Source organism: Hermetia illucens, chromosome 6 (assembly GCF_905115235.1).
Source record: "Hermetia illucens chromosome 6, iHerIll2.2.curated.20191125, whole genome shotgun sequence".
Lineage (NCBI taxonomy): Eukaryota > Metazoa > Arthropoda > Insecta > Diptera > Stratiomyidae > Hermetia > Hermetia illucens.
Window position 1 is genome coordinate 49,933,732 of NC_051854.1, and position 27,669 is coordinate 49,961,400.

Consider the following 27,669-nt stretch of genomic DNA (forward strand, 5'->3'; position numbering starts at 1 on the left):
AGAAATCTGGGAGGCAGCAATGGGAGCCATGAAGCAGCACTTGATCAAGACTCTCGATCCACAGTTATTAAATGTTGAAGAGATGTTTACGCCTGCATGAATTCGAGACTTCTAACAACGTTAAGTAGTGATACACACGATCTTAATACATTGATTCCAGAACACTTTCTAACCGGGGAGCATTTTTTTGTATTACCAGACGGGCATATGGAGGACAACGTTACCAAGTAGTGGGAATTCAGAGACTCAAGCAACACTTCTGGCAGCGATGGAGTCTCGAATATTTAACTCAGTTGCAGCAGCGAGCAAAATGGTTCAATGGAAACCAAAACATAAAGGTGGATGGTTTAGTTCTGTTCAAACCCCATCCATTTCAAGCTTCTAAATGACAAAGCAGGAAAGGTAACTATAGCCGAAAATTCGACTTGTTTAGGCTTAAACTTGTATATTTACGTGTTAGACCCACGCATTCTGTTGGTTTTTTTTATGTTGGGAGAATCGTCTGATTTCGAAGTGTCCAGAAATCGATCAATCGTTCTGGTGTAGTGGATGTCGAAGATACACTTCGTACTGGTAGGCCAATCGTCGTAGAAACCGATAAAATCATCGAAATCATCCAAGTAGACCGGCATGTGAGCATTTCCTCGATTGGACAGGAACTGGGTATAGTCAATAAAACCGTTTGGAACTATTTGCAGAAGATTGAATTCCAAAAAAGCTGGATGTTTGGGTGCCACACGAGTTGACGCAAAAAAATCTGTTCGACCGAATCAACGCCTGCGATGCACTGCTGAAACGGAACGAATTCGACCCAATTTTGAAGCGGATGGTGGCTGGTGATAAAAAGTGGATCAGGTACGAAAATCTCACGCGAAAAAGATCGTGGTCGAAGCACGGCGAGCCGGCCCAAACCATCACCAAGCCCGGATTGACGGCCAGGACGATTTTGTTGAGTGTTTGGTGGGGTTGGAAGGGAATTATCCACTATGAGCTGCTCAACTATGGCCAGACCCTCAATTCGGTCGTCTACTGTCAGCAACTCGACCGTTTGAAACAGGCGATTGACCAGAAGCGGCCAGAATTGGTCAATGGGAATGGTGTTGTGTTCCACCAGGACAACGCGCTCGGCCTCACATTTTTTATGACCCGCCAGACGCTACGGGAGCTCGGATGGGATGTCATATCGCACCCACTGTATAGTTCGGACCTGGCACCAAGTGATTACCATCTCTTCCGGTCCATTCAAAACGCTATTGGTGCTACTAGATTGGCCTCAAAAGAGGCTTACGAAAACTGGCTGCCTGAGTTTTTTGCAAATAAGGGGAGGGGGGATAATGACATTGCCTTCTAAATGGCAAGAAGTTTGCAAACAAGTATGTTAAATAAAGCCTAAAATTTCGATCACAAATACGACATTTATTTTTCCCCAACCCAATATAAAGGTAAACCGTGATTATAAAAATTTACGAAATAATCTGTAATATCAGGGCCGCAGAGGACACCTTCTTCCGTCTCGGGATTTTTTTTATGTTTTGTCAACAATTGGTGAGTTAATCTTTCTGAGAAATTTATTTATACCTGAAAAGGGACCTCAAAGGATAGAGTATCCACTCGATATACCGGCGGAGGGAAATGTATTCCAAGATTCGAAATATGCAATAGAAAAAACACCAAAAACCGGAAGTAAATGACTGACTGAAAACCTTCTCCAATGATGGTCAGGGGGGTTCCGCAGCAGATTTTACTACAAGGATTAAAAAACATCGACGACAACGTACAAATCATCACTCACAAATTACGATCTAGCTCCTAAAGAGTTCAAAGTATATTATTTTAAGCAATTTGTAGGTTAACTATTTGTCAAAGCTATTTATATCCTCAAAAGAGTTTGCCATCCCATTCTAACTTACATCTCCATAATCGCATAAATCACGCGTTATAAGAACCCTCGAGACTAAACAAAACTATTGAAAGAAAATAAAAAAAATAATCATGTTTGCCACTTTTTTCTATAAGTATGTACATGTTCTGATAAATACTGATAAATCAAAGCGAAATTCTCTTCATGGCTTTTAAACGATAAACAATAACACAAGCATACAATCACAAATTTAAGCTACACACCACTCACAAGTTTTGTACTGTTACAAGAAACTGATCGCTCCAGATAAAAAAAAATTGAGAAAAATCATAAGCAGAATTTGCTAGTTAGCAACAATCCCAACAATTAGTGATTTTTTAAAAAATTCAAATCATAAATAGCCAATCAAGCATCCATACCCTGTTCGGTGAAAGAAAAGGCTAAGAAATTGTCTCCTAATAGAAATTCTTCTTCAAAGAATCGTGCAATCATGCTTCCAGAGCAAAATGCGTTACGCTGAGCTTCATACATTTCAACAAGCATGCACACGAACTTTCATACTGCAATCTTAAAGCAAAAAAAGGAGGAAAAAAGTCATCAACTATCACAATCAACTCTGAACATTCTCACTCATTGAGAATTCACTGAAAATGCCCGAATCTAGATCATCATTGCCTAGTCGTGAACGCTTCGGGAAACTTATAGTTTCCTGGGTTCGTATTAGTCTCGGATATGCGGGCGTTGAACTGCTAGTACTTTCTTGGGACTTGATATTCGACTGGTTCATATTTTCCACAAAATAAGTGCTATTAGGGGAAACCTCTGCTTCAATGTACTTTTTTATACATTTCTCAGCCACTTCATCATGTCTTCTTATTAGTTCAAATGGGGGCAATTCTTTCGAGGAAGATCCTCGCAAATTTGTGTGGTCTGAGGATGCATTCGCTTTTGATAAAATTTCTTGATTTTTGCTAGGAGTTGAAAAATTATCACTACTACAATCTTTAAAAGCTTGTTTTCTACTTTTATATATAGAAAGCAATGCATTACTTACTGAAGGGAAATCCCTTTTATATATAATTTTACTACTTGAAACCTTATCTTGACGTAGGTCTGTGTGAACACGGTTACTGCTTGATGCTCCTCTTGAACAAGAAGGAATCGGAGATAGACTTGCACGAACTAACGACGACTGTAACAGTTTTGCCCGTGCGTCCTGGTTTATATCAGTTGTCATTGCTTTCTGCAGATGCGAAGGGTTCGTGGCGGTTGCACAGGGTGTACTAGTTCTGCTTCCTGATGCGATAGCTTTATCCGGTGGAGTAGGCGCTACCCGAGGCTGACTACTCCCATAACCTCGAATATCTCTTCCGTTCGGAGTTTCTTGTACTTTGTTCACAACTCGATTCATTGGAATCCGAGGAGCAGCATTTGGCGCGGGTTGCTTACTGTATGGAGTCGTAGAATTTTGCCTATGGTCTAAGGAAAGCGTATATTTGACTGGAGAAGACGATCCTTCCCCACTGTCGGAGTCGCTCTCATCTGTGAGCGGATGTTGTCGTTTCCGCGATGAATGAACACTTGCACCGATATCATCCTCAATAGCAACTGAATGTCGTTTGCGACTGAGTAGTTTCAAATTAACATCACGTAGTGCTGTTGGCTTGTTTGAATCGCGGCTCTTTACATTAATTTCGACGTTGTTTGCATTTGCCTACCATATTTTGTGAAATATTTATATAACTCCCAATTTTTTAAAATTTCTACTCACCAATTGCAACATCGATAAAAAGTATCTTGAAAGGAATGTTGGGTCACGATCTGCCATTACATCTTCGAGGGTGGTGACGGGCGGCGTTTCTTTGACTACATCCTCTTTTGGAAAGGTGTCGATAATATCCGTTCCGATTGCGAATATATCAAAATGATGTCTTTCCATTGATACAGCCAATATTGGTCGTAAATATCTATGCCACTTTTGGATCTGTAAATACAAGAATTTCAGCATAAATTTAATTTTAAAGAAAATATTGAGTTATGGAAATCATCATCAACGGCTCAACAACCGGTATTCGGTCTAGGCCTGCCATAATAAGGAATTCCAGACACCCCGGTTTTGCGCTGAGGTCCACCAATTAGATATCCCTAAAATCTGTCTGGCGTCCTGACCTACGCCATCACTCCATCTCAGGCAGGGTCTGTCTCGTCTTCTTTTTCTACCATAGATATTGCGCTTATAGACTTTCCGGGCTGGATCACCCTCATCCATACGGATTAAGTGACCCGCCCACCGGAAGCTATTGAGCCGAATTTTATCCATAACCTGACAGTCATGATATCGCTCATAGATTCCGTCGTTGTTTAGGCTACGGAATCGTCCATCCTCATGTAGGGGGCCAAAAATTCTTCGGAGGATTCTTCTCTCGAAAGCGGCCAAGAGTTCGCAATTTTTCTTGCTAAGAACCGAAGTTTCCGAGGAACATATGAGCACTGGCAAGATCATTGTCTTGTACAGGAAGACCTTTGACCCTATGGTGAGACGTTTGGAGCGGAACAGTTTTTGTACGCTGAAATAGGCTCTGTTGGCTGCTAACAACCACTAGCAAGATAGCGTAGAATATCTCGGTACTCAAGAACGTAATACCTCTATAATTATGGAAATCATTAGATTTAAAAACACGATTCTCCGCGAACCATGGAAAACAATGACTTGCGACGCCTAAGCGTATATTTCAAGCCGATGTAGTTTCCTTCAAATGCGCGACATCATTTGCATTTCCAAATCGGAAACAAATTATTCTCCCATGCGAAATAATTAAAACTTGCTTTTTCTACTTGCTAGTGATATTTATTGGGCTTGCAAATATCAATATTTCGGGAACAACTTGTTCCCTTCATCAGTGCTAACAAGTCAATCAAACAAATGTTTATTTCTCACGAAGTAATAAACCATTAGAAAAGGGAAACATAGAGCTTTCAAACGAAAAATTATTCAAAATGGCCACCGCTAACAGCTATGCAGGCCCGAAGTCTTTGAGGCCATGCATCGATCGCTTCACGCACGGTATGAAGCGGCATTTCTCGAGTTGCACGCACGATGCTGGCCTTCAAACTTTCTAAATCAGTGTAAATTCGATCGCAGCCAGCCTCCTCTAACTAACAAAAAGTCTGTAGGAATCAAATCTGGGATGCCTGAGGCCCGTTCATCCGGAGTTATGAAGTCAGGAACATGCACCACTGCTGAATTATCTTGGTTTTGTGAGCGGGGGCAGAGTCCTGCTGGAAGCACCACGGCTTTACAGCGAATAGAGATTCACTCAATGGCTCGACAACATCCTCTAACATCTTTTCGAAAACGCTCACATTGGTTTTGACGCCGGCCTCGCAGAAATGAATATCAGTTACTCCGTGATATGACACGCCCCACCATACCATGACAGAAGTCGGATGGGGAGGACGTTGGACTCACGGAGCATTTTCTTTGGCTTCATAACAATTGTGAGCATATACTCGATCATTTTGTCAGTTGAATTTTTCCTCGATGGTAAAAATTGTTTCATCAGAAAATAGAATTTTGCGATATTTTAATAAGGTTTTATTTTACACAAAACCTTAAAAAGGAAGCCTGGGAGACCCAAAAAATCTGTTAATTCAAAAAGTAGAGGGGGCAACCGCACCAGGCGCGGAGGTTTTAGCAACAAATCAAGAAGATGAGGTCATATACATCCTGGCGAGATAAAGAGAGGAAATCTGAAGCGGCGTGCTACTACAACTACATCAAAGAGTTCATCAACTTATGCTCAGGATGTGGGACAACGAGTGAATGCCTGACGACTAGCAACGAGGTATTATCTGTCCCATACATAAAAATGCACGCATTGCAGCGATTATATGGATATCACGTTGCTGAATACCATCTATAAGATATTTTCCGCTATTTTGCTAAATCGAATATCCCCACACACCCAGAACATCATTGGCCCATACCAAAGAGACTTCACTACAGGCAAATCATCAACAGATTACGCGAGATCTTGTGCTGCACATTAGTGAAGGCACATGGTGGCAACGCCAGCACCAAAAAAGAAAGAAGCAACATCAAATCACACTGCTCAAGTGAGAGCAATAAAGATAAGAGAATACAACTTCGAGATCGTCGGTAATTTCTCCTCAAAAATCACAACCGATAACAGTTACGACAATGAAATCCACGCACGGTTGTTGGCAGCCTACAGAGCCTATTTCAGTTTACAAAACCTGTTCCGCCCGAAACGTCTCACCATAGGGTCAAAGGTCTTACTGTACAAAACAATGATCTTGTCAGTCCTCATGTAATCCTCGGAGACTTGGGTTCTTAGCAAAAAAAAATACGGTGGGTGAGGCACTTAATCCATATGAGTGAGAATGATCCAGCCTGCAAACTCTAGAAGAGCAAAATATATGGTGGAAAAAGAAGTCGATACAGACCCTGCCCCAAATGCCCAGGTGAACGCCAGACAGCTTTTAGAGATATCGACCATCAAGGACCTCAAACAACAAACAAAACGGAGATGTCTGGAATTCCTTGCTATTGCTAGACCTAAACCGGATACCAGTTGTTGCGCCATTGATGATGGTAGGAACTGCATTTAGATTTGTTTCTGTCATTAAAATCCTTTTACAGGAACAAATTACATGGCTAACCTCACAGAATTCACAATTCCCACAGGGGATTTGCTAAATTTTGGCGAATTAAAACTTATGTATGAAAAATTGTAATTAATCTTTTCCAAGTTTTGTTCTTCGTTGCTCGCAGTAAAGGTGTCTCCTTTGAATATCTTCATAAATGCCTGCAAGAACGTCCACCCCTCGTGTACTTGATTTTGGATGACGTTCCAGGCGTCGTAGGTTGCTCCTCAGCAGTGAGCAATCATTGGCAGTCTCGTGGCGTTTTTTATTAAAAAAGTTTCCACTGCTAACAGGGCACTATAAGATGCAAACATGCTCTATTCTGCTCTCCTCATTCTCTCATGCGTCAAGCTAGCTATATATTTCACAGATTTAACCTTTGTTAGTAATAGTGCCATTTCGACCAAACTTGGTAGGATCATGCCTACATTTCGTGATTCTAGGATGAACTTAAGGGGAATTTTCAAGCCAATTACTAAAAATTATAGTAATATACTATTATTAATTTTATTTGAATAGATAACGGTATGGAGGGTATTTCGGAGCCTAAGCACCATATAGTGGCAGCCTCTTATTTTTTTTCAGATTCTTCGGTTGAGTCCGTTGAAGAAATGATCATTTTCAACCTCTCGCACTCCCTACCGTTCCAGCAAATGTCAAAACTAAGACCGGCTTCGGAAAGTACTAACCGACACCTTTCATTTGATGTGTTTTATACAAAACCCTAAAAAAACAATTGTGGAAACCAAAAGCGCCGTCGAATTACGAACGACGTCAACTGTCAACAAGATGTCATCACACATATCGCGACTTTGATGCCAGGGAAGTTGCCTTTATAAACTAGGTCTCACTATACAACGTGACAAATTAACCAATCTGTCTTCTGCTAAGGAGTATTCGAACCAATTTGCCAGAAGCACAACTTAGTGGTAGATGTCGAAGTCCTCGAATGGCATTTAACCCTAACTTAAAATTAAGTTAAGTGCACGTGAAACCTAGCTGAAAACAATATTGAGAAATTGATGTCATCTCTGTCTCAATTGAAGAATTAGGCGAACGTAAACCCCCGGCAATTACGGGACCTCGAGGGCTGCGCTGTTGGAGAAGACTTCGTATGCACTGGACAAAGAGGCTTCTGTCCAGCATACAAATTATTCTTGTCATACGGAAGAATCGCCCTTTCAACGAAGTGAATGAGCTCGCCGAACATGTGCTCGAAACGGCCTTGGCCCGGCGCAGATCCAGTAATGACCCCACGCCACGCCACGCCACGTCCATCTTGGTCGCTCAGATGGCTGCGTTCACGCGAGTAGTCGCAAGTTTAGAAACTTAAATGGCCGTTCGAGTGAGATTACGTGGCCAAAGCTTCTCGCGACGCGGGCGGGTCATGATACCGGGAATCCTGGTAATCCTGAATACTGCTGGTACTTTATTGCGTACGGAGACAATATAGTGGCTCTGTCATAAATTCACGCCGCCTTTTCATAACCGATTGTGCCATCCAGATCAAGTACTTGATCGAAACAAATGCCAATCTTCCCCAGAACCCGCAAAGCAAAATTCCTGGACCTCGGCTCAGGACGCATTTTTCCTTGGCGTTTCGTCGTTGCCGATGTTAAACCAATCATCGGTAGTGATTTTCTTGCAGACTTTGTTATTCTTGTCAATGTTCGCGATGAACAGTTTGTTGACAAAACTATTTCATTGATGTTTTGCAGTATGGTGCAAAGCCGTGTATTACAGTGATTCACCTTATCACCGACAACTTGGGACATTAGCTGACCCGACGAACGCGCGTGACTCGCGTGTGGCGTGAATTCTCCGTTTATTCTGGAGCGTTATACAGTATCATATAGCTAGAATTTCGCCCAATTTCTTTTAATCGACTTAATCCATGCATATAATCAAAATCCTGCCGCGCCGGAACGCTTCCTGAAAATGGCAATTACGACACCTTTTAATCTTTTGGGGCAACTCGTTAGTTTGCTAAACTTTTAGCGGGCCTGTCTCCAACACACGGCAAGCACCGATCAATGACTTATTGTGCGGTAACATCAAAGGTAAGGTAACACTGCAATGGTTACCTGCAGCTTTAGTGCTTTCGAGAAAGCAAATAGCGACATGGCGAACGCTGCCCAAGCTCAACTCGCACTCGTGTGCAACACGAGTGATTACGCCATGGGCGCGTGCCCACAACAAAGAACGAACACGATATGGGAGACCCTCGGCCAGGCGCTGTTAAAATACTGCACGTACATCCGAGCGTTTGTTTGGCCCTCCATCAGGGTCAATTATCGACGTTGGGCGCGCGTAGACATTCTGTGTCAGCGGTCCAAAATAATGCATCGTGTGAGATCGCCGTGCGTATCGGCGACACCACCTACCTCGCGTTTTTAACAAGTACCCGTCCACATCATCGAAGAAAACCGCTACTATGTCACCTGCGTAGACCGTTACACGCACTGGCTCGGTAGTAAACATGACAGTGGAGACCGTGGCCGATTACCGATTTGGAACGCCCTTGCCGATAACTACGGATCAAGGCGGTTGCCTTGAATCGAAGATGTACAAGTTGCTTAACGATTTGATCACCTCCGCACTACATCGTATCACTCACCGACATTTGAAAGCAGCGATCAGATGACATAAACACGCGCAATGGACTCATGTCTTGTCAACAGTCCCCTCGACATCCGAGCCACTTGAAGTGAGGATTTAAAAACTACCTCCGCCGAGCTCGTCTATGGTGAACCCCGTTGATTTCTCGAAGAATTTTTAGTCAAGTGAATGCATACAGACGATTCGTCGCTATTCATTTGGTAACTTCGCTCAATTGAGGTCAATTTCACCCAAACGCCACGATTAGAAACCAACATTCGTTTTCAAGGAACGACCATTCAGGATGTGGTGAGAAACTAACTTCAAATGCGCTACGGTAGCCCGTATAGAGTTGTGAATCGAAACGGTAAAACTTTCGTGGTCAAGAGACAAGAAGAGAGCACAATGTGATATTCAACGATCGCCTTATTCCAGCGTCCATCATCACAGCAGCTGATGCGCACGTGGGACGCGCATAATCATCAGCCGCTGCAACAATCGATCCATGACCATCAACCAAATCAACAACCCGGCGAAAATCAGACAACTGCAGCAGCAACAACAAGCAGCACCTCAAAGTTCGGGCAGGAAAGTTCCACATAAAACCCATTTAACTTTTATTTCCAACGTGACTTCATCCCCAACAGGGAAATACTGTGAGAGTAACACATTCGTTATTGACGCTGATAAGGAATGCGTCAACTTGGCGTCAGCGTCGCTCTCTCTTTAACTTCAGCCCTCGTCGAAACAAGATACTTTTGTTACGCAAATTATAATTTTTTACTCACCCTTTCCATCATTAAATTCATTTCACTGGCTCGTTTTTCCATTATTCTATTATTGCACTTTTCATACAGATTTTGTTCAAACTCGGCACTCTCTTCAATGGTCACTCGTTTCGTTGAAGGACCTGCTTCATTCCTTTCAATTGTTTCATCAATTTGATTGCTTGAGCCTGCTGGAGAAGAAATCGTTTACATTTTTCCAAAATATACTGACCAGGGAAAGACAACCTACCATTTTCTAAATTTATCGTCACGTTATCTCTTTCGACAGTGTCACCTTCACATATCATCCCATCGATACCATTAGACGCAGGAATAACTTTCACAATTTCACTGCCGTCAAGCGCTATAGAAATATCTTGGTTTACGGATGTTTCAGGTCCCGTAGATGTGGAAATTCCGCTATCTTCTGTGGAAATTTCAATAGTGATGGCCCCATCAGATTCCTCAATGGTAGACATGTTAGTTATCTGCGAGTCTGAAAGGGATGTCAGCCCAATTCCTGAATCCCGCGATATAGTTCGATTCGGTGTAGGTGGTAAAGTTGTGGATGTGTTCAGAGTTGATGAAAGGATATCATCGCACGTAATGCTCCGAAATGCCTCATTGTCTTCATCGAATCCCAGAAAATCTGTGGAAAAAATTCGTAGAATCATTTTTTTTTTTTTTTTGAAACAAGGGTTGAAGACAGTTAATTAACATCACTCACTTGCAGTCAACTCAATTGAATGAATTACTTACCATCATCTGGATTCGGTGTTGCTGGTGGGGTCATGGGAATATTTTTGATATTTTGTTCATTCAATTTGAATACTCTTATTACCCTCGGTGGAGCGTCGCTCCTATCATGGCATCTCCGCTTTATCCGCTATGAGTAGAAAGAAAAAGCCATTCATATAAATATTCATCACACTAAACGAAATGCACTCACACTACTCATGTAAAGATCAAACTCCGCAGGAAGGGCAAAATTAATCTTCCTTTTCAGTCGCGTTTCCGGCAACTTCAAGAAATTATATCGAATTTCTGGATTTTTATGAATAAAGTCAAGAGGTAACTGGAAATTTTCTTGCAAATCCAAGAAGCGTTCATCAATTTCAAGAATATTCCGAAATCCTTTTTCAACCGTAAAATTGAGATCTTCACAACTGAGTACTTCCTCTTTAATTGGATTGAATATGTCAACAAGTTCGACGACCGGACTCAACATAGCTTTGTCAACGTCATCCAAATCACCGAAAGCGATTCCTTCGTCAATACTAATCCGTATAACGATTTGGTCAGAAATATTACTCTTGATATTTTCTGAGATTATACTAGGCGCGTCCCTACTGCCAACTCGCACGCCTTCTCTCTGATCTTCAATTGTAGTTATATCAATAGAAATCGGAATTTCGTCTATGGCAGTTTGTGGATTGCGTTCTCCATTCATTAACTCTTCATTCAACGGGGCGAGGATTTCAATCGATTCTATAAGCGCAGGTTCTGCGGATGATTCGAGTGGTTGCTGACCATTTTCTAATGAATTTTTGATGTTTAAAGGAGTATTCGAATTTAAGGCTTTTGCTAAATTTTCAGCTAACATTTCGATGATGTCAGCATTTTCTAAGCCAGAACGGTTGGTTTCTTTCCCAATAGGTGCACCATTCTCCTGTGTAGGTGCTTGGGGATCTGCCGACGAAGTCAGGACTTCAGCAGTTTCCCCCGACACAACGGCCGTGGTAGGAGTTGCATCAGCACTAGCTACATTTACGGCATTTGTATTCGCAATGTCACCTTCAGAACTGCGCAGTTCATTGTTAACACCCGCCCCAATTTCTGGGGATTCTTTGTTAACAGGGGCAACACCCGTCTCAATTTCTGCGGGATCTTTGTTAACAGGGCCAATTCCCGTCTCAATTTCTGCCGATTCCTTGTTAACAGGAGCAACATCCGTTCCAATTTCTGCTGGTCCGTTGTTAACAGCCCCTTCTGTGCTTCCAGTAAGCTGCACAGCAATTGAAGTATGAACGGAATTCAGCCCTTCCGCTACTTTGCTAGATTCCAGAGCATTATTTACGTTACCCACATCTACAGCATCTTCGAAGTCATTAATTCCAAGCTCCAGTTCCACCAGCTGACCATCCGCAACTAAATCAACGTTGACATTTACATTGTTGGCAAGCGGCAAATTTTCTATCTCAGGCAAAGGAGCTTGTCCTGAAGTCGTGGTTTGACAGACACTACTCTGAACATTTTTATTATTTTTCTGTGCTTCTGTTGCGCTACGAATTAAATCACTGTCGATTTCATATGTTTGCTTCTCCAAGACAATATCCTCCAGATCGACATATTTCTTCAAATAATCCTCTGCACTTTCCCCTATGTCCACGTTAAATGTCTCCTTCGCATACTCTTTTGAGTACGGTGTTCGACAAAACGGCGGCCATTCTCGACTGGGCGGAGTTGGTAGATCCAGAATCTTCATGATTGCGATCTCATCCTCCTCCGCTTCAATGAAGTCCTTAACTTTAAAGTGCATAATAAAATTGATATCAGGTACAAGTGTATTAAAACGGTGCTCCATGAAGTGCGTGAACATGCGATAATTCCGTTTCGTGTCTAGATCATCGTCGTAATCGAAGTCTTCTATGCATGACAGCCCCCACATGGCTGGATGAAGGTACATATCATCACACACCGTGGAGTATGGCAGTGCACTTTTCATCTTTTTCTTATGATTAATTCGCCACTGTTTGTACTCCGCCCACTTTTTGAAGTAAGTTGACGGCGCTTTAAAGCTCGAAGTAGACAATACTTCCGTAATTCTCTCCGGAGGCATTTGCTTGAATTGTTTAATTAACATTTCCGATTCGTAAAGCCGATCGTGCACTGTGACGGCCTGGCGTGTAATTTTTCTTCTGGTTTTCGGTGTCTGTTGCCTGGAAACAAATCGACAATTAAAGAAGAATGAACGAAACACAAGATTTTTCCGTACTTTTTATCAGTAGCCTCTGATTCATTTTCATTGCGTTCTGCAGACCGGCGGACAAGTTCATAAAAAAAGTCAACCTTTTTCTCGTAAATGTGTCCTGCATTCACAATTAAATACGCAGCCTCTATAAGATTCACATCGTCCCCGAGTTCTAGAAACTTTTGCAGCCACTGAAATAGTCGAAAGCAATGATTCTCGATTCTGTAATTGATTCTAGGCTAGGACTTACCCAACTGAAATCAAAATCATAGCAATAATCGGCCCTAGATCTCACTTGGAACAATAACTGAATGATTTTCTCGCGTGTGACATTCGCTAGCGTGTCTTTTATCAGGTCCTGTATCCTTGCAGATGTGTTCTGACTGTTTAGCATCAAACTTGCGATTCGATTATCTTCATGAGCTTGGGGGAATTAAAAATTTTTATTAATGATATTTCAAAACCTTTAAAATGAGAAAAATACCATCCGTTTTTTGTCTCTTTGATTTTTTATTTTTCTTCTTCTTTTTCCGATGCAATCGATTGAGTTTTCCGCCTTTATTAGCCCCCATTATATGTTTTTACTAAAATTATTAATAAAAAATATATTCTTGAAAAGGAAATATTGAAAACAATTTAAAATGCACGATTTGATAGAAAAGGCGTTTTTTGCAGAGGAACATTTCAGTGAAGTTTAAGTAGTTAATATTATGCTATCGCATTCAAACCTCCAAATTTCCCAAATAGCAATCATGACCCTTGCCATCTTGGCTTTCAATTTAGAATATAGAACGTTCTTATTACGTTGATCAAAGAGCCAAACGAATCGCTGAAATGACTCCTTAAACTTCGCCTACAAATCCTAGTGGCCTTTGAAATTCATCCCAATGACTGCGACCTGTTTACATCTTTAATGTGGAACTATCTGGTTTGCTTTAAGTTTTTTTTTTCGCTAGATCCCCATTTTATGTGAAGCTTCAGCTCTTTGTGAATGGTAAGCAAAACAGTCAATTTTTACAGTTCCGTTCACCTTTATTGGGGAGCGTGAAGCTATTTCCTAAATGCCACTATTACCATTATAATTTCATAAGCATGAGAGGGTTACTGCAACGGAACTTTTAAACCTAACCAGCGTCTTTCCACGGTGCTTGCCTATGTGAGTTTAATAAAATCGTACTCATCTTGGGAGGCCAAATATGCTGGGGCACGATCCGCGTCCCAATCATAACATAGCCATTCTGACCGACAGCCAAACCACCTCTAAGACTTTGTACTCGATGGTGACATTGTCCAAGTTGAGCGAAATGCTCAGAGTCGCACTCCCTGGATTGCAAGCTATAGGAACATAGAACCGGGGCTCCACTTTTGACAGTCCCTGGTGAATGCGGTCAGCGTCCCGCGACGACAAAACCCGAGCGAGAAATTTTTGGCCAGATGCGCGTAAATCTGTACATGATTTCAGCGGTGTACATGGGGCACCCATGCCGTCGGTATCGGCATATCCTTCAATTCCCATGGTCGAAGTTACGAAGAGGAAGAAAGTCTCAGGCAATTTGAGCCAGGCTGCGAACAATAAGTAAACACTTTCTTGTGCATATTAAAAGAATCATCATCAACGGCGCAACAACCGGTATCCGGTCTAGACCTGCCTTAATCATCATCATCAACGGCGCAACAACCGGTATCCGGTCTAGGCCTGCCTTAATAAGGAACTCCAGACATCCCGGTTTTGCGCCGAGGTCCACCAATTCGATATCCCTAAAAGCTGTCTGGCGTCCTGGCCCACGCCATCGCTCCATCTTAGGCAGGGTCTGCCTCGTCTTCTTTTCCTACCATAGATATTGCCCTTATAGACTTTCCGGGTGGGATCATCTTCATCCATACGGATTAAGTGACCCGCCCACCGTAACCTATTGAGCCGGATTTTATCCACAACCGGACGGTCATGGTATCACTCATAGATTTCGTCATTGTGTAGGCTACGGAATCGTCCATCCTCATGTAGGGGGCCAAAAATTCTTCGGAGGATTCTTCTCTCGAACGCGGCCAAGAGTTCGCAATTTTTCTTGCTAAGAACCCAAGTTTCCGAGGAATACATGAGGACTGGCAAGATCATAGTCTTGTACAGTAAGAGCTTTGACCCTATGGTGAGACGTTTCGAGCGGAACAGTCTTTGAAAGCTGAAGTAGGCTCTGTTGGCTGACAACAACCGTGCGCGGATTTCATCATCGTAGTTGTTATCGGTTGTGATTTTCGACGCTAGATAGGAGAAATTGTCAACGGTCTCAAAGTTGTATTCCCCTATCCTTATTCTTGTTCGTGTTTGTGTTTGACCAGTGCGGTTTGATGTTGTTGGTTGATTCGTCTTCGGTGCTGACGTTGCCACCATGTATTTTGTCTTGCCTTCATTGATGTGCAGCCCAAGATCTCGCGCCGCCCGCTCGATCTGGATGAAGGCAGTTTGAACGTCTCGGGTGGTTCTTCCCATGATGTCGATATCGTCAGCATAGGCCAGTAGTTGGGTGGACTTGAAGAGGATCGTACCTCTTGCATTCACCTCAGCATCACGGATCACCTTCTCGAGGGCCAGGTTAAAGAGGACGCATGATAGCGCATCCCCTTGTCGTAGACCGTTGTTGATGTCGAATGGTCTTGAGAGTGATCCTGCTGCTTTTATCTGGCCTCGCACATTGGTCAGGGTCAGCCTAGTCAGTCTTATTAATTTCGTCGGGATACCGAATTCTCTCATGGCCGTGTACAGTTTTACCCTGGCTATGCTATCATAGGCGGCTTTAAAGTCGATGAACAGATGGTGCAACTGTTGTCCATATTCCAACAGTTTTTCCATCGCCTGCCGCAGAGAGAAAATCTGATCTGTTGCTGATTTGCCTGGAGTGAAGCCTCTTTGGTATGGGCCAATGATGTTCTGGGCGTATGGGGCTATCCGGCCTAGCAAGATAGTGGAGAATATCTTATAGATGGTACTCAGCAACGTGATACCTCTATAATTGCTGCACTGTGTGATATCTCCCTTTTTATGTATGAGACAGATTATGCCTCGCTGCCAATCGTCAGGCATTGATTCACTGTCCCATACCTTGAGCACAAGTTGATGAACCACTTGGTGTAACTGGTCGCCTCCATATTTAACCAATTCGGCTGTAATTCCATCGGCTCCTGGCGACTTATGATTTTTTAGCCGATGAATTGCACGGACTGTTTCTCCTAAACTTGGTGGTGGCAGTATTTGTCCGTCGTCTTCAGTTGGCGGGACCTCCAACTCGCCGATGTTCTGGTTGTTCAGTAGCTCATCAAAGTACTCAACCCATCGCTCTAATATGCCCAATCTGTCGGAAATCAGATTTCCCTCTTTGTCTCGGCAGGATGAGCATCGAGGTGTATAAGGCTTCATCCTGCTGACTTGTTGGTAAAACTTCCGCGCCTGGTGCGGTTGCTCCCTGTACTTTTCTAGTTCACAGACTTGTTGGTTCTCCCAGGCTTCCTTTTTCCGTCTGTGAAGTCGCTTCTCCGCTCGACGGAGTTCGTGATAAGTCTCTGCGCGTGCCCGCGTTCTTTGAGAATGCAACATTACTCGGTATGCGGCATTCTTCCGTTCCGTTGCTAGCTTACATTCATCGTCAAACCAGCCGTTCCGACTCCTTTTGCGGCTGGGGCCAAGTATATTTGTGGCCGTATCCATGATAACGTTCTTCAGGTGGTTGTGAAGATCATTAGTTGATGCTTCATCTCCAGGTCCTCTATTGACTGCGGTTATTGCGGCATCCATTTCCCTCTTATAGGTGTCGCGGAGGGTTGTGTTGTGGATGGCTTCAGTGTTCACTCTCACCTGATTGTCAGAGGGGATTCTAGGTGGTATTGTTATTCGAGCTCGGAGCACCATGCCAACGAGATAGTGATCCGAGTCTATATTGGCCCCCCTATATGTTCTGACATTCATCAAGGCTGAGAGGAACATAGAACCGGGGCTCCACTTTTGACAGTCCCTGGTGAATGCGGTCAGCGTCCCGCGACGACAAAACCCGAGCGAGAAATTTTTGGCCAGATGCGCGTAAATCTGTACATGATTTCAGCGGTGTACATGGGGCACCCATGCCGTCGGTATCGGCATATCCTTCAATTCCCATGGTCGAAGTTACGAAGAGGAAGAAAGTCTCAGGCAATTTGAGCCAGGCTGCGAACAATAAGTAAACACTTTCTTGTGCATATTAAAAGAATCATCATCAACGGCGGAACAACCGGTATCCGGTCTAGACCTGCCTTAATAAGGATTTCAATTCGATATCCCTAAAAGCTGTCTGGCATCCTGACCCACGCCATCGCTCCATCTTAGGCAGGGTCTGCCTCGTCTTCTTTTTCTACCATAGATACTGCCCTTATAGACTTTCCGGGTGGGATCGTCCTCATCCATACGGATTAAGTGACCCGCCCACCGTAACCTATTGGGGCGGATTTTATCCACAATCGGACGGTCATGGTACCGCTCATAGATTTCGTCATTGTGTAGGCTACGGAATCGTCCATCCTCATGGAGGGGGCCAAAAATTCTTCGGAGGATTCTTCTCTCGAACGCGGCGAAGAGTTCGCAATTTTTCTTGCTAAGAACCCAAGTTTCCGAGGAATACATGAGGACTGGCAAGATCATGGTCTTGTACAGTAAGAGCTTTGACCCTATGGTGAGACGTTTCGAGCGGAACAGTCTTTGTAAGTTGAAACAGGCTCTGTTGGCTGACAACAACCGTGCGCGGATTTCATCATCGTAGCTGTTATCGGTTGTGATTTTGGACCCTAGATAGGAGAAATTGTCAACGGTCTCAAAGTTGTATTCTCCTATCCTTATTCTTCTTCGTGTTTGACCAGTGCGGTTTGATGTTGTTGGTTGGAGAGATATTATCCTTCGTAAACGCTACGCGCTGGCTCTGAAGAATTGAGACGGCTGAATTCTGCCCCCATTTTCCTTCCCACAGAAGCCATTTGTCTTAAGAGTTGAGGTATCAAAACGGCGCTCCACTGTGATAACAGTGTGCTCTTCAGGGCGACCGCTGTTACTAGAAACAACTGACGATCATCCAGTATGTATTATAAATCGCATGCCAGAAGCGCAAGACTACAAAACATTTGATGAAAGAATTAGGCGTTTGCACTCGGTCCACTGAAAACTTCCAAACCATCTCGATGTAATTAGCCCTTTACGAAACTCCCACGATATCAGATATTTCCTGAGACGATACTTCTGAAAGATATTTCGAGAGTGGATTCCACGCTTCCGTGTGCCGGCAATTAGCATCGACTGCTTGGCTTGAAACGCCACCAGACAACAACCCACAGTCCAATGGATGCTTAACATATGGCACCCTGAAAACCACTCTAATGGCCCAGACGTCCCTTATTTTTTGCTACAAGACCCACGGGAAGAACCTGAGATTTTTTGCATGCACGTCCCAATTAGGACGGACGTTTCCGGTGCCCACTGCAGTCACCTTTTTGGGAAGAAATCGCAGTCAGGAAAAGCGGTGCGGGACCCGTCCATTTTGATTTGCGGCAGCTGATTTAAGGTAGTCATGCGCCCGGTTCCTCACTCAAACCCCCTCTGGTTTGGCAGAGGTGCAGCGCTGTGGCGAAAGGGAGCAATTTGCGTAACGAACCAACAGGACTGGTGACACGCTATTAGCCTATGATACCAGAAAATGCACTTTCATTATTGCCTAATGGCCAAACACACATTTATCCCGAATCGTTTCTTTGTCGTTTTTACTGAACGCTTGCAAAGGATTAATATTTTGGTTAAGCTTGTATTTAGGGCACTTGTATGATTTATTTGGTTTGTTATGTTGTACGGTGATTTGTTGAATCAAGTTACTAACCGCGACGTGGAAAGGAATTGTCCATATATTGCCGAACCGATAATGAAAAACATTGGAGCGTGGAAAACAAAAAAAAGACGGTTGATTATTGTGAGGAAATACTATGACGTCGAAAGGAACATGTTTTACGTGATTGACAAAATGATAGTGTGCTACAGTTGCTCGTGAAAATTTGTTTTAGATTGAAGAATTTCCTATGCCAGCTACACTTGGTTCGAACGTGGTCATAGTCCTTGCACTAAAAAAATATACGCTCGTTCGTTTCCTTAGCGCTACAGGGCTTGTCAGAGTTAATGCTTCCGATTTTTTTTTGAGGAAAACTTTGTCGTAGTGGTAATTCGTTTGTAGTCTGTTTAGGATTTTTTTTTTTATATCGTTGGTGGCCATGAGGCCTTTGATTGTATAATAGATAAAATTGGAAACTGTCCGTGAAAAATAACCCTTTAGTTCGGGATTTAGTGTGAGACTTGATGTTCCACATCCTAAAGCCCCTCATCCAAATTCAATTCGGCCTGCCAGTTGCGCCTGAAGAACCCGCAGTTGAACGGTGGATGCAATGGAAATGGTCTGTCTGAATGAAAAATGATTGTGGCGCGGCAGGATTCGTAGCATTCGAAATTTATTTCGAATGTTGCGAATGCGAACGAATAGATGGCGCGGATCTATCCACTTTGCGGAGCTCGCCACGGGAGTGGAGGACCGGCGAGAAAAGTGTGCCATGAGTTAGGGGCAGAAAAGAAACACATGAAGCGAGACTCTCTTCTGCCTCTAACGAGCATACGGTGACACAAAATATTAAAGTTAAAATATAAAAGTCTAAATATTACGCACATGCAATTGATCAAAGTTCACTTAAAGAAATTCTATTAAAATGATTCATGTTCACAATGTTTGGCTTAATAATTCTCATAGGAATTATGATAACTGTAAAGAAAGTTAAATGATTCCGCCAACCAACTGGACATGCTTGTTTACGCTGAGAGCAAGGATTTCCCGATTGTTTAGGCTGTGAAGGAAAATTTTATGGGCGTCTCTATCGCTGGTGAGCATTTTTGATACATTATAACACAAAAATATCTCAAATTCTCGTCTCAAGGCTTTCCACGTCCAGAGTTGAACTATGATGCTGCGGCTTACCGGTACGTGGATGGTGCTTTCAGTTCAACTGGTGGCACTGTGCATTGCAGGGGGTATCCAGGTGCTAGACACCAAACAATTTTGATCCCAAATAAATTGGAGTTAGAAATAAATGTATGGATTTTATTTACAAGGTAATGTGATGGTAAAACTTGTTTTAGGGTTTGGCAGGCCTGCAGGGATTCTGAGATTGTGGTAACCTTGTTAATGCCCAACCTGAGTCCCTTAATAGTGACCTAATTTATGGCAAAGAGTGAAATGTGAGTTTTCAGCCTGTCCCGGTCTTACTATGGAAAAGGCTGATCCATTTTGTGCAGCGGAAGCGTCAGAAGCTAGGATTGCGAAGCCCAACATCATCAGCAGGTTCACGACCCTCTTACATGCAGCTACAATTTGAGTCTCATGTGCACACGGACGAGGGGAAGGCAACCCCCCTTTAAAACTATCCAGACCGGTCTTCCTGGTTGTGTGAAAATATCAACGTGTCCAGGAACCCAGGATACAGCCTCGGATTGGACGAATCAAACGGCAACAAGTTCTCATAACAACATTAGCATCCCCGCGCTCCAAGAAACGGAATGGCTCGAGAGCGAAGTAAATGAGTAAAGTATAGGTTTAACCAGCGGTAAGGAACGGGGAAGCATAGAACTCGGTGCCGCCTTTGTCATATAACATATTTATGTAGCTGGTAACTGATTTCAAACCAATTAACAAACGAATTTACTTAATCAGTTTCAAAATGAAGTTGCACAATGTCCAACAGAGGACAAAGATGATGAAAAAATTTTTAACGAGTTGTCCTTCACTAAAATTGACAAAGAACCAAAGAGCTTCCATAATGAAGCAAACGATAATGGCCCAAGACTCATCAACTTCGGCAGCAGAACAAACATAAAATAACATGAGCATCATCGGATGGGGAGACATTCAATCAAATTGATCACGTCTTCGTGGAAAAAAAGAGCACAAACATATTGAACGTAAAGACGTTACGAGGTGCTAACTGTGATTCGAACCACTTCCTGCTGAATATCCAAAAACAAGCACAGTTACAGGGATTGCACTCCTAAAATCAATATGGAAAAGTTGAAAGACCACATGATCAAAGTGGTTTATATGTCCACAATATTTCGACACACTACCTCATGCTGGTCCTGAGGAAAGTAGTGACGAAATGTGGCGAAAAATTGGGGATGGTATTCAGATTGCAGCTAAAAACACCCTTGGGCATATAGAACGGGAAAGCCGTAACGAATGATTCACTGACTGGCTGGAAGCGTTTAATAAGGAAAACAAAGCTTACCGACTACTAACTGAAAGGCGAACACAAGCCAGAGTAGACAAGTATCACGAATTAAAGCGATATGCTAAGAAGATCTGCAGACGAAAACGACGGAAGTTTAATAACAACGTGTGAGTAGCATTTAGCACAGTGAAAAAATGAGGATAGGTTTTAAGGCGCAAACCTCCCTATGCAGAGATCAGAATGGCAATATCACAAGCGATGCAACTCAAACAGAAGCGAGGAGTTCAACCACTACCATACTCCACATCAGCGGCGATAATACCCCACACTGTTGACGGCCTTGAGTGATGTTCATGACAACTGAATTTGTACCTGCCGGTACTTCTATTTGTCTGCCTTCTAGCATTTTGCCCATCCATAATGCCAGGGTGTTTCCCACTCCTTTGCGGCTGAGGGCATCTTGTATCTCTGTGTGCGATGTGTTGTCGAATGCTCCTTCAATATCCAAAAACGCGCACAGTGCAATTTCTTTTGTTTCTATGGCATCCCGTAGTACCTCTGTCAGCTGATACAGAGCAGTTTCAGTTGACTGTCCTGCCCGGTAAGGGTGTTGACGAGGAACGGGAAGTACACAGAAAGCCATGAAGAAACGGCAAATCATTTGCTTGAAGTACACTTCCCAGGCAGCATCCAAAATCTAATCTCGGGGCCAACAGGTGCATACAGCCCTCAACCGAGAGACTGGAATCTGGCATGCACATTTAACTCGTTCCATAGATACAAGTCTGCAGGTCCGGATGGCAACATCCCTGCGCTAGTAATAGAAGGAATGGATGCCCTGGGCCTACATATATATCGTGCATGCCTAGCACACGCTTATATTCCAATTAAATGGCGGGATGTGAAGGTGTTATTCATTTCCAAACCAGGAAAACCCACCTACACAGACGCAAAAAGCTTTCGACGGATCAACCTAACGTCCTTTCTGCTAAAAGGACTAGAAAGACTAGTAGATCGGTTCATAAGGGATACACACATTCCGAAGTGGCCACTTCACCATAGGCAACACGCCTACCAGAAAGACAAATCCACGGAGACCGCGCTCCATGAACTTGCGGCAAAAATTGAAAATGCGATGTCCGAAAAAGAATACGCCTTAGGCGCATTCATGGACATCGAAGGTGCCTTCAATTATGCCTCATTCGCGGCAATTTGTGATGCGGCAAGACAGCATGGAATCAAACCGTTGGATCCTTCACATGCTAGAGTGGAGGAAAATCCACATATCGGTCGGCCGTCGGAAGTCTATTGAAGCAGGATGTCTCAGGGGCTGCCCACAGGGAGGGGTTCTCTCTCCACTGTTATGGGTCTCGGTAATGGATACCCTGCTGTGGCTCCTGGAGGACAAAAAAGTCTTCGCGCAAGCATTTGCGGACAACCTAGCCGTAATACCGGCAAGTTTGCGGACACATTATGTGACCACTTGAATGCAACTCTGCATGTAATCCACAGCTGGTGCCTCCGCAATGGACTCACGATGAACGCTAGGAAGACTGGACTAGGAACGTCAGGTGGGGCAGCTATACGCTACCCACTTTAGCGAGCGGAAGTCCAGCTGGCACAAACAGTCAAGTACTTAAGAGTACATTTCGACTCCAAGTTAACGTGGAAGCATCATATCCAGGAACAATATCAGAAATCCTTCAGATTGCTCTAGTGCTGTAGGAATGCGATACCTGGGACTTTCACCTAAACGAATATACTGGATGTATACATCCATAATAAAACCCATTTTGATGTATGCATGCATCGTCTGGTGGCCAAGACTGAACTTTTCTAACAGCAGGAAGCTGCTAACGCAGATTCAGAGACTTGGTTGCCTTAGTATTACTGGAGTAATGAGTACTACGCCGACTGCGGCACTTGAAGCTATCCTAAATTTACCCCCCATTCACTTGGAGGTGAAACGGAAAGCGGCCAACGACGCATATAGGCTCGATACCATTGGGGCGTGGAAAAGCGGCCAATCAAACGGTCATGCGTCTATCTGGAAATTCCTTGAAAAACATCCGGTAGCCCTGATGTCGACCGATCATATGGTTTCCAGATTCGTCTTTGAAAAGACATACACTCTCGTAATCACCGAAAGAGAAGAATGGTCGACAAGTGGTCATGAGTCTTTCCAGATTACAGACCTAATAATCTACACCGACGAGTCAGTCATGGAGGATGGATTGGGCGCAGGGGAGTTTTCGGCGAATCCGATTATAGAACTGGCCCGACCCCTCGGAAAAATTACGACCATATTCCAGGCGGAGATATATGCCATTTCATTGGCAGCAGAAGAATGTCTGCGACAAAAATGGAGGGGTCACACCATTCGAATCTGTTCCGACACTCGGGCGGCATTATCAGCACTAAATGGCAACAACATATCAAGCCAGTTGGTGTGGAGTTGTCATCAGGTGCTCCTGAAACTTGGCCGACTGCACGAAACATTCTTGATGTGGGTGCCGGGGCATCGCCGGTAATGAGGAGGCAGACAGACTGGCTCGCCGAGGGTCTGGATCCACAATGGTGGGGCCAGAACCAGCTCTTGGAATCCGACCATCTGTGTGTGTGTGTGTGTGTATGGTGGGGGAGAAGCTACAGCTTCTGAGCACTCAGGCCGTGTTGGCCCATTGTACTCGCCTCCCCCGTCTAACGGAATATTCCGGATTCGTTAACGTATCGCAGAATTTCCGTTAGTGGATGTGATGCTACCCGTCGCAATTGGAGGACATCGGCACCAAAGATCTGATGCCTGATGCGTCCATAGGCGGGACATTCACATAGGAAATGCTCCGTGGATTCCGCTTCCACATTACAGGAGGGACACGTATCATCTTCGGTAATTCCTATTCTGAACATATGCCCAGCTAGTGAATTATGGCCTGTCAGAATGCCCACAATACACCTGCAAGTCCTCCCGCTTTTCGACAGGATAAACTTTGCGGTACGTATGTTGGGTTCTGGCAGGAAAAGTTTGATGTGTCGAGCAGCATTTAAGCTCTGCCACCTGTCGTTATGGGAAACTTGTTCCCAGTTTTTGAAAACAGATTTAGCCAATGCTACTGATACTCCAATTGCTGGCTCCGGTCCCGGCATAGGAGAGATTGACCCCTCTTTCGCTAAAGCGTCCGAGATTTCATTTCCCTCTATGCCACAGTGACCAGGTACCCAGAGTAGTTCCACCGTATTGAATCTAGACATAGAGTTCAAACGGTTTCTACATTCCTGAACGATTTTCGAAGTGATCAAAGGACTGCTCAAGGCCCTCAGTGCAGCTTGACTGTCACTGCAGATTGCGATGCGCCTGCCCTTCAACCGCTCGTCAATCACCCAGTTTGCCACCCTTAGAATCGCATAAACTTCGGCTTGAAAAACCGTTGCATATTGTCCCAAAGGAAAAGCCCACTTCTCGTTTTTATTCGAGAGGTAGACTCCGGCTCCAGAACCCTCTTCTGTTTTTGAGCCATCGGTGTAGAAGACTTCCGTATATCCCGCCACGCATTCCTCTGGGTCTTCCCAGTCTTCTCTACGAAAAATCTACTGTCAAGTCTACTCTGAAGAATGAAATTGCGAGGATTCACGCAACCGAGTGGAGAAATTTGGACTCTTGCCGACAAGCGAAAATCCTTGTGAAGGAGCCTAGAGCCACTAGGGCGGCATTTTTGTTGTCCCTTAAGAAGTGGGACATGAAAACCCTAGTAGGGCTTTTGACGGGACACTGCCCCTTAAACTACCATATGGAAAAGATTGGGGTAGTGGTTTCGGCTGTGTGCAGCCAATGTGAGGAGGAGGAGACGGCCCTGCACTTTTTATGCAGCTGCTTGGCATCCTCAGATCTCAGACGAAGACACCTTGGCAAGGTTTTCTTCAATGAAGAATCTGCACACTCTCTGCCTCTGAAAAATGTTCTAAGATTCGCTAAAGCCTGCGAACACCGTAGGCGGGAAGCCATTGAATAGGCAACTTACGGGGATAGTACAATGGGCCTAGGGCCTGAGTGCTCGGAGCTGCGGTTACCCCCAGTTAACTAAGCTAACTAAGGGTGTTGACAGTGATGTAGGGGATTACGCTTTAGAACGTTAGTTCTAATATAGTTGTCTATGACCTTCTCCACCGTTTTGAGTACGAACGATGTTAGGCAAATTGGTCTGAAAGATTTAGGGTGAAAAGAATCCTTTTTACTTGCTTTCAGAATAAAGACCACTTTTGCCCGTCTCCATGCCCTTGGTATGTATCCCAGTGCTATGCTCCCCTTACCAACCTCAGAAGAGACTCAAAGATAATTTCTAGGCCTCTCTGGATTAGTGCTAAGAAAATGTCATCTACTCCGGGAGATTTCAGTGGTTCACGCTGGCCACCTTAGCCTAACTTCTGAGCATACCTCTTTTGCTAGTTTCCAGCTCTCATTTCTTCCCCTTTTATTCGTTGTTAGGGTGTCAGGCAGAATGTTGTCGCCTGCCACCGTGGGGTAGGACCCCAGAAAATGAGTTCTGAGAAGCAGGTGTACCCTGTCCACCTCACTCTCGGTAAATGTCCGATCTTCCTTCTTCAAACAGACAGAGGATATTCCCCCACGGTAATGAACAACTGAAGCGATGGAAAGAGCACTTCGCCATGGATTTTTGGCGTATCACATCCGGTGAAGTTCCTCCTTTTGTGGATGAAATGACTAGCCACCGTTACATGCGGATACGGACTGTTCCCCCAAGCAGAAGAGAAATAATTTCGGCCATCAATGAACTCAAACTGCGTGAAGCCGTAGTAAGGAGGATTCACGATAGAGTGTCAGCATAATCGATAATAGGTCTTACGATGGATCTTTTGAGGTGGAAGCCCCAAGAATAACCAACCGAGAAATGGATTATTCCGCTGGCCGAACGATACTATCCATATGGTCTTTAACTGAGCTCGTTCTGGTTATTTCACTGCCTATTATGGATTTGGATTTGTCTAAGTAAAGTGGAAGCCCCAGTTTATTACATTCGATCGCTCAGTTGTGAACACTGCGGAAAGGGTCGACCATGACTTTTGAAAACAAGGCTTGAATTCAAAGAAACGATTCTCTGACCAGTCGCGCAAGGGTCCGTTTGAAAGGGCTTTCCTTTTCGTAGGATATGGATAGTCGAAATGAAGCTACATTCGAGAATTTATTGTTTATCAAAAGCCAACACCCCAAACTCAGGTGATCACACTAAGTTCCCAAAAGCAATCTAGCTACAGGAAACCAGCGTTAGATGATTATTATTGAGTCCAGTGCAGCAACACTGGTCTCCGTTCTAAACGAGAATTTAATAGCGAACACACTGGAACTGATAAGCTCAAATGCCACTAGCTGCGGCGAGACAGTCGCTCTAATCGCTTTGGCGTGGGGCCCACGACTGCACCTGACCCACTTTCACTTGAATCCAAACCAAAACTCAGCAATAAATCTCGCCAGGGTTAAGAACCACTTCCCGCGTTCTCCACCAATGAGTTCATGCCCCTTAGAGCGTGAGTTCACCATCGCCAAATCACGCAAAATTTATGGTACGCGATCAATGGACCGCATCTTTTTTAGTGTGTGCGAGGCGGGACGTGTTCCGCCCGAAACCGGTCCCCCAGCTTGGGGCTAAACTGTTCGAAAGCGGTTTGGCTCCTGCTTCAAACAAATGCCAGCGAAACAGTGTGGAAAGGATTGTTTTCTGGCTTTTGGGGCTGCTTCCGTTCATCCCGCTCGAGTGGAAGCGCGAATTACGTAAACTGTGGTGGGCGGCAGCCAAGCGACGCCGACCACATGGAGCCCGGCAATGAATCAATTTATTCTACGGTAATTTGCGCGCCTCTAACTTTAGCAATAATTAATCAGCGGTTGGCAAAAAGGCGCCACTTCACTATCAACAAAAATCCCAATCACAATTCATGCAATTTGTTTACAAGCGAAGCGCATGACTGGGATTCTTCTCGCTCCAATTGGAAGCGAGATCTTCAGGTGCAGCTGCAACACCCGCGAAAATTCCCACTGCATTCCGCCACAACACAATTAATTCACATGAAACAGGTAATATTTACATTATCCGCGATGTCTGCTGTTGAAATGTTTTGAATCCCACTTGAATTAACGTGAAACTCGCGTGTAATCACTGATGTAAAACGGACTCGACTTGGCAGCGAACCATGAGGCCATTTTGGGGTGACCTATAAACACTAAACACAATTCTTGCGCGTACTCGGCAATATTCACTTGATCGCTAGCACGAAGGGATACATTTCTTGTGTATTATTGAAAATATTCATGCGATTTGAGTAATTGATCACTTGACAAATTTCCCGTACCGCGAACGTGAATTATTTACAAAACAAACAACGAGTACGAACGCGGCTGTCACGATGTAAAATGGCGAACGAAAGTTTTGACGACGCGTAAAGAATGCGTAGCGATGCGACAGCGTCATGGGTGTGGACCCAGGGATGCTGTTGTGTAGAGGATGTAGATGGCCGAAGTGTAGGTG

General features: G+C 44.1%; 1 protein-coding gene across 3 annotated transcripts; it reads right to left on the minus strand.

Annotated features, from left to right (window-relative positions):
* Nucleotides 1–717: 717 nt before the first annotated feature.
* Nucleotides 718–27,552, minus strand: LOC119659963. 3 transcript variants are annotated; one of them, XM_038068320.1, is made up of 10 exons: nucleotides 27,230–27,552; nucleotides 13,350–13,449; nucleotides 13,116–13,288; nucleotides 12,890–13,056; nucleotides 10,844–12,833; nucleotides 10,654–10,780; nucleotides 10,145–10,543; nucleotides 9,916–10,082; nucleotides 3,633–3,845; nucleotides 718–3,575 (listed from the first exon to the last, which is right to left on the minus strand). In XM_038068320.1, the coding sequence occupies exons 2-10, from the start codon at nucleotides 13,435–13,437 to the stop codon at nucleotides 2,472–2,474; spliced, it is 4,428 nt and encodes a 1,475-aa protein (XP_037924248.1). In that variant the 5' UTR covers nucleotides 13,438–13,449; nucleotides 27,230–27,552; the 3' UTR covers nucleotides 718–2,471. The 3 variants fall into 3 exon arrangements, with proteins under 3 accessions (XP_037924248.1, XP_037924245.1, XP_037924246.1); XM_038068317.1 differs by having other exon boundaries at nucleotides 9,916–10,085; XM_038068318.1 differs by having other exon boundaries at nucleotides 9,916–10,085; nucleotides 13,350–13,455.
* Nucleotides 27,553–27,669: the final 117 nt, after the last annotated feature.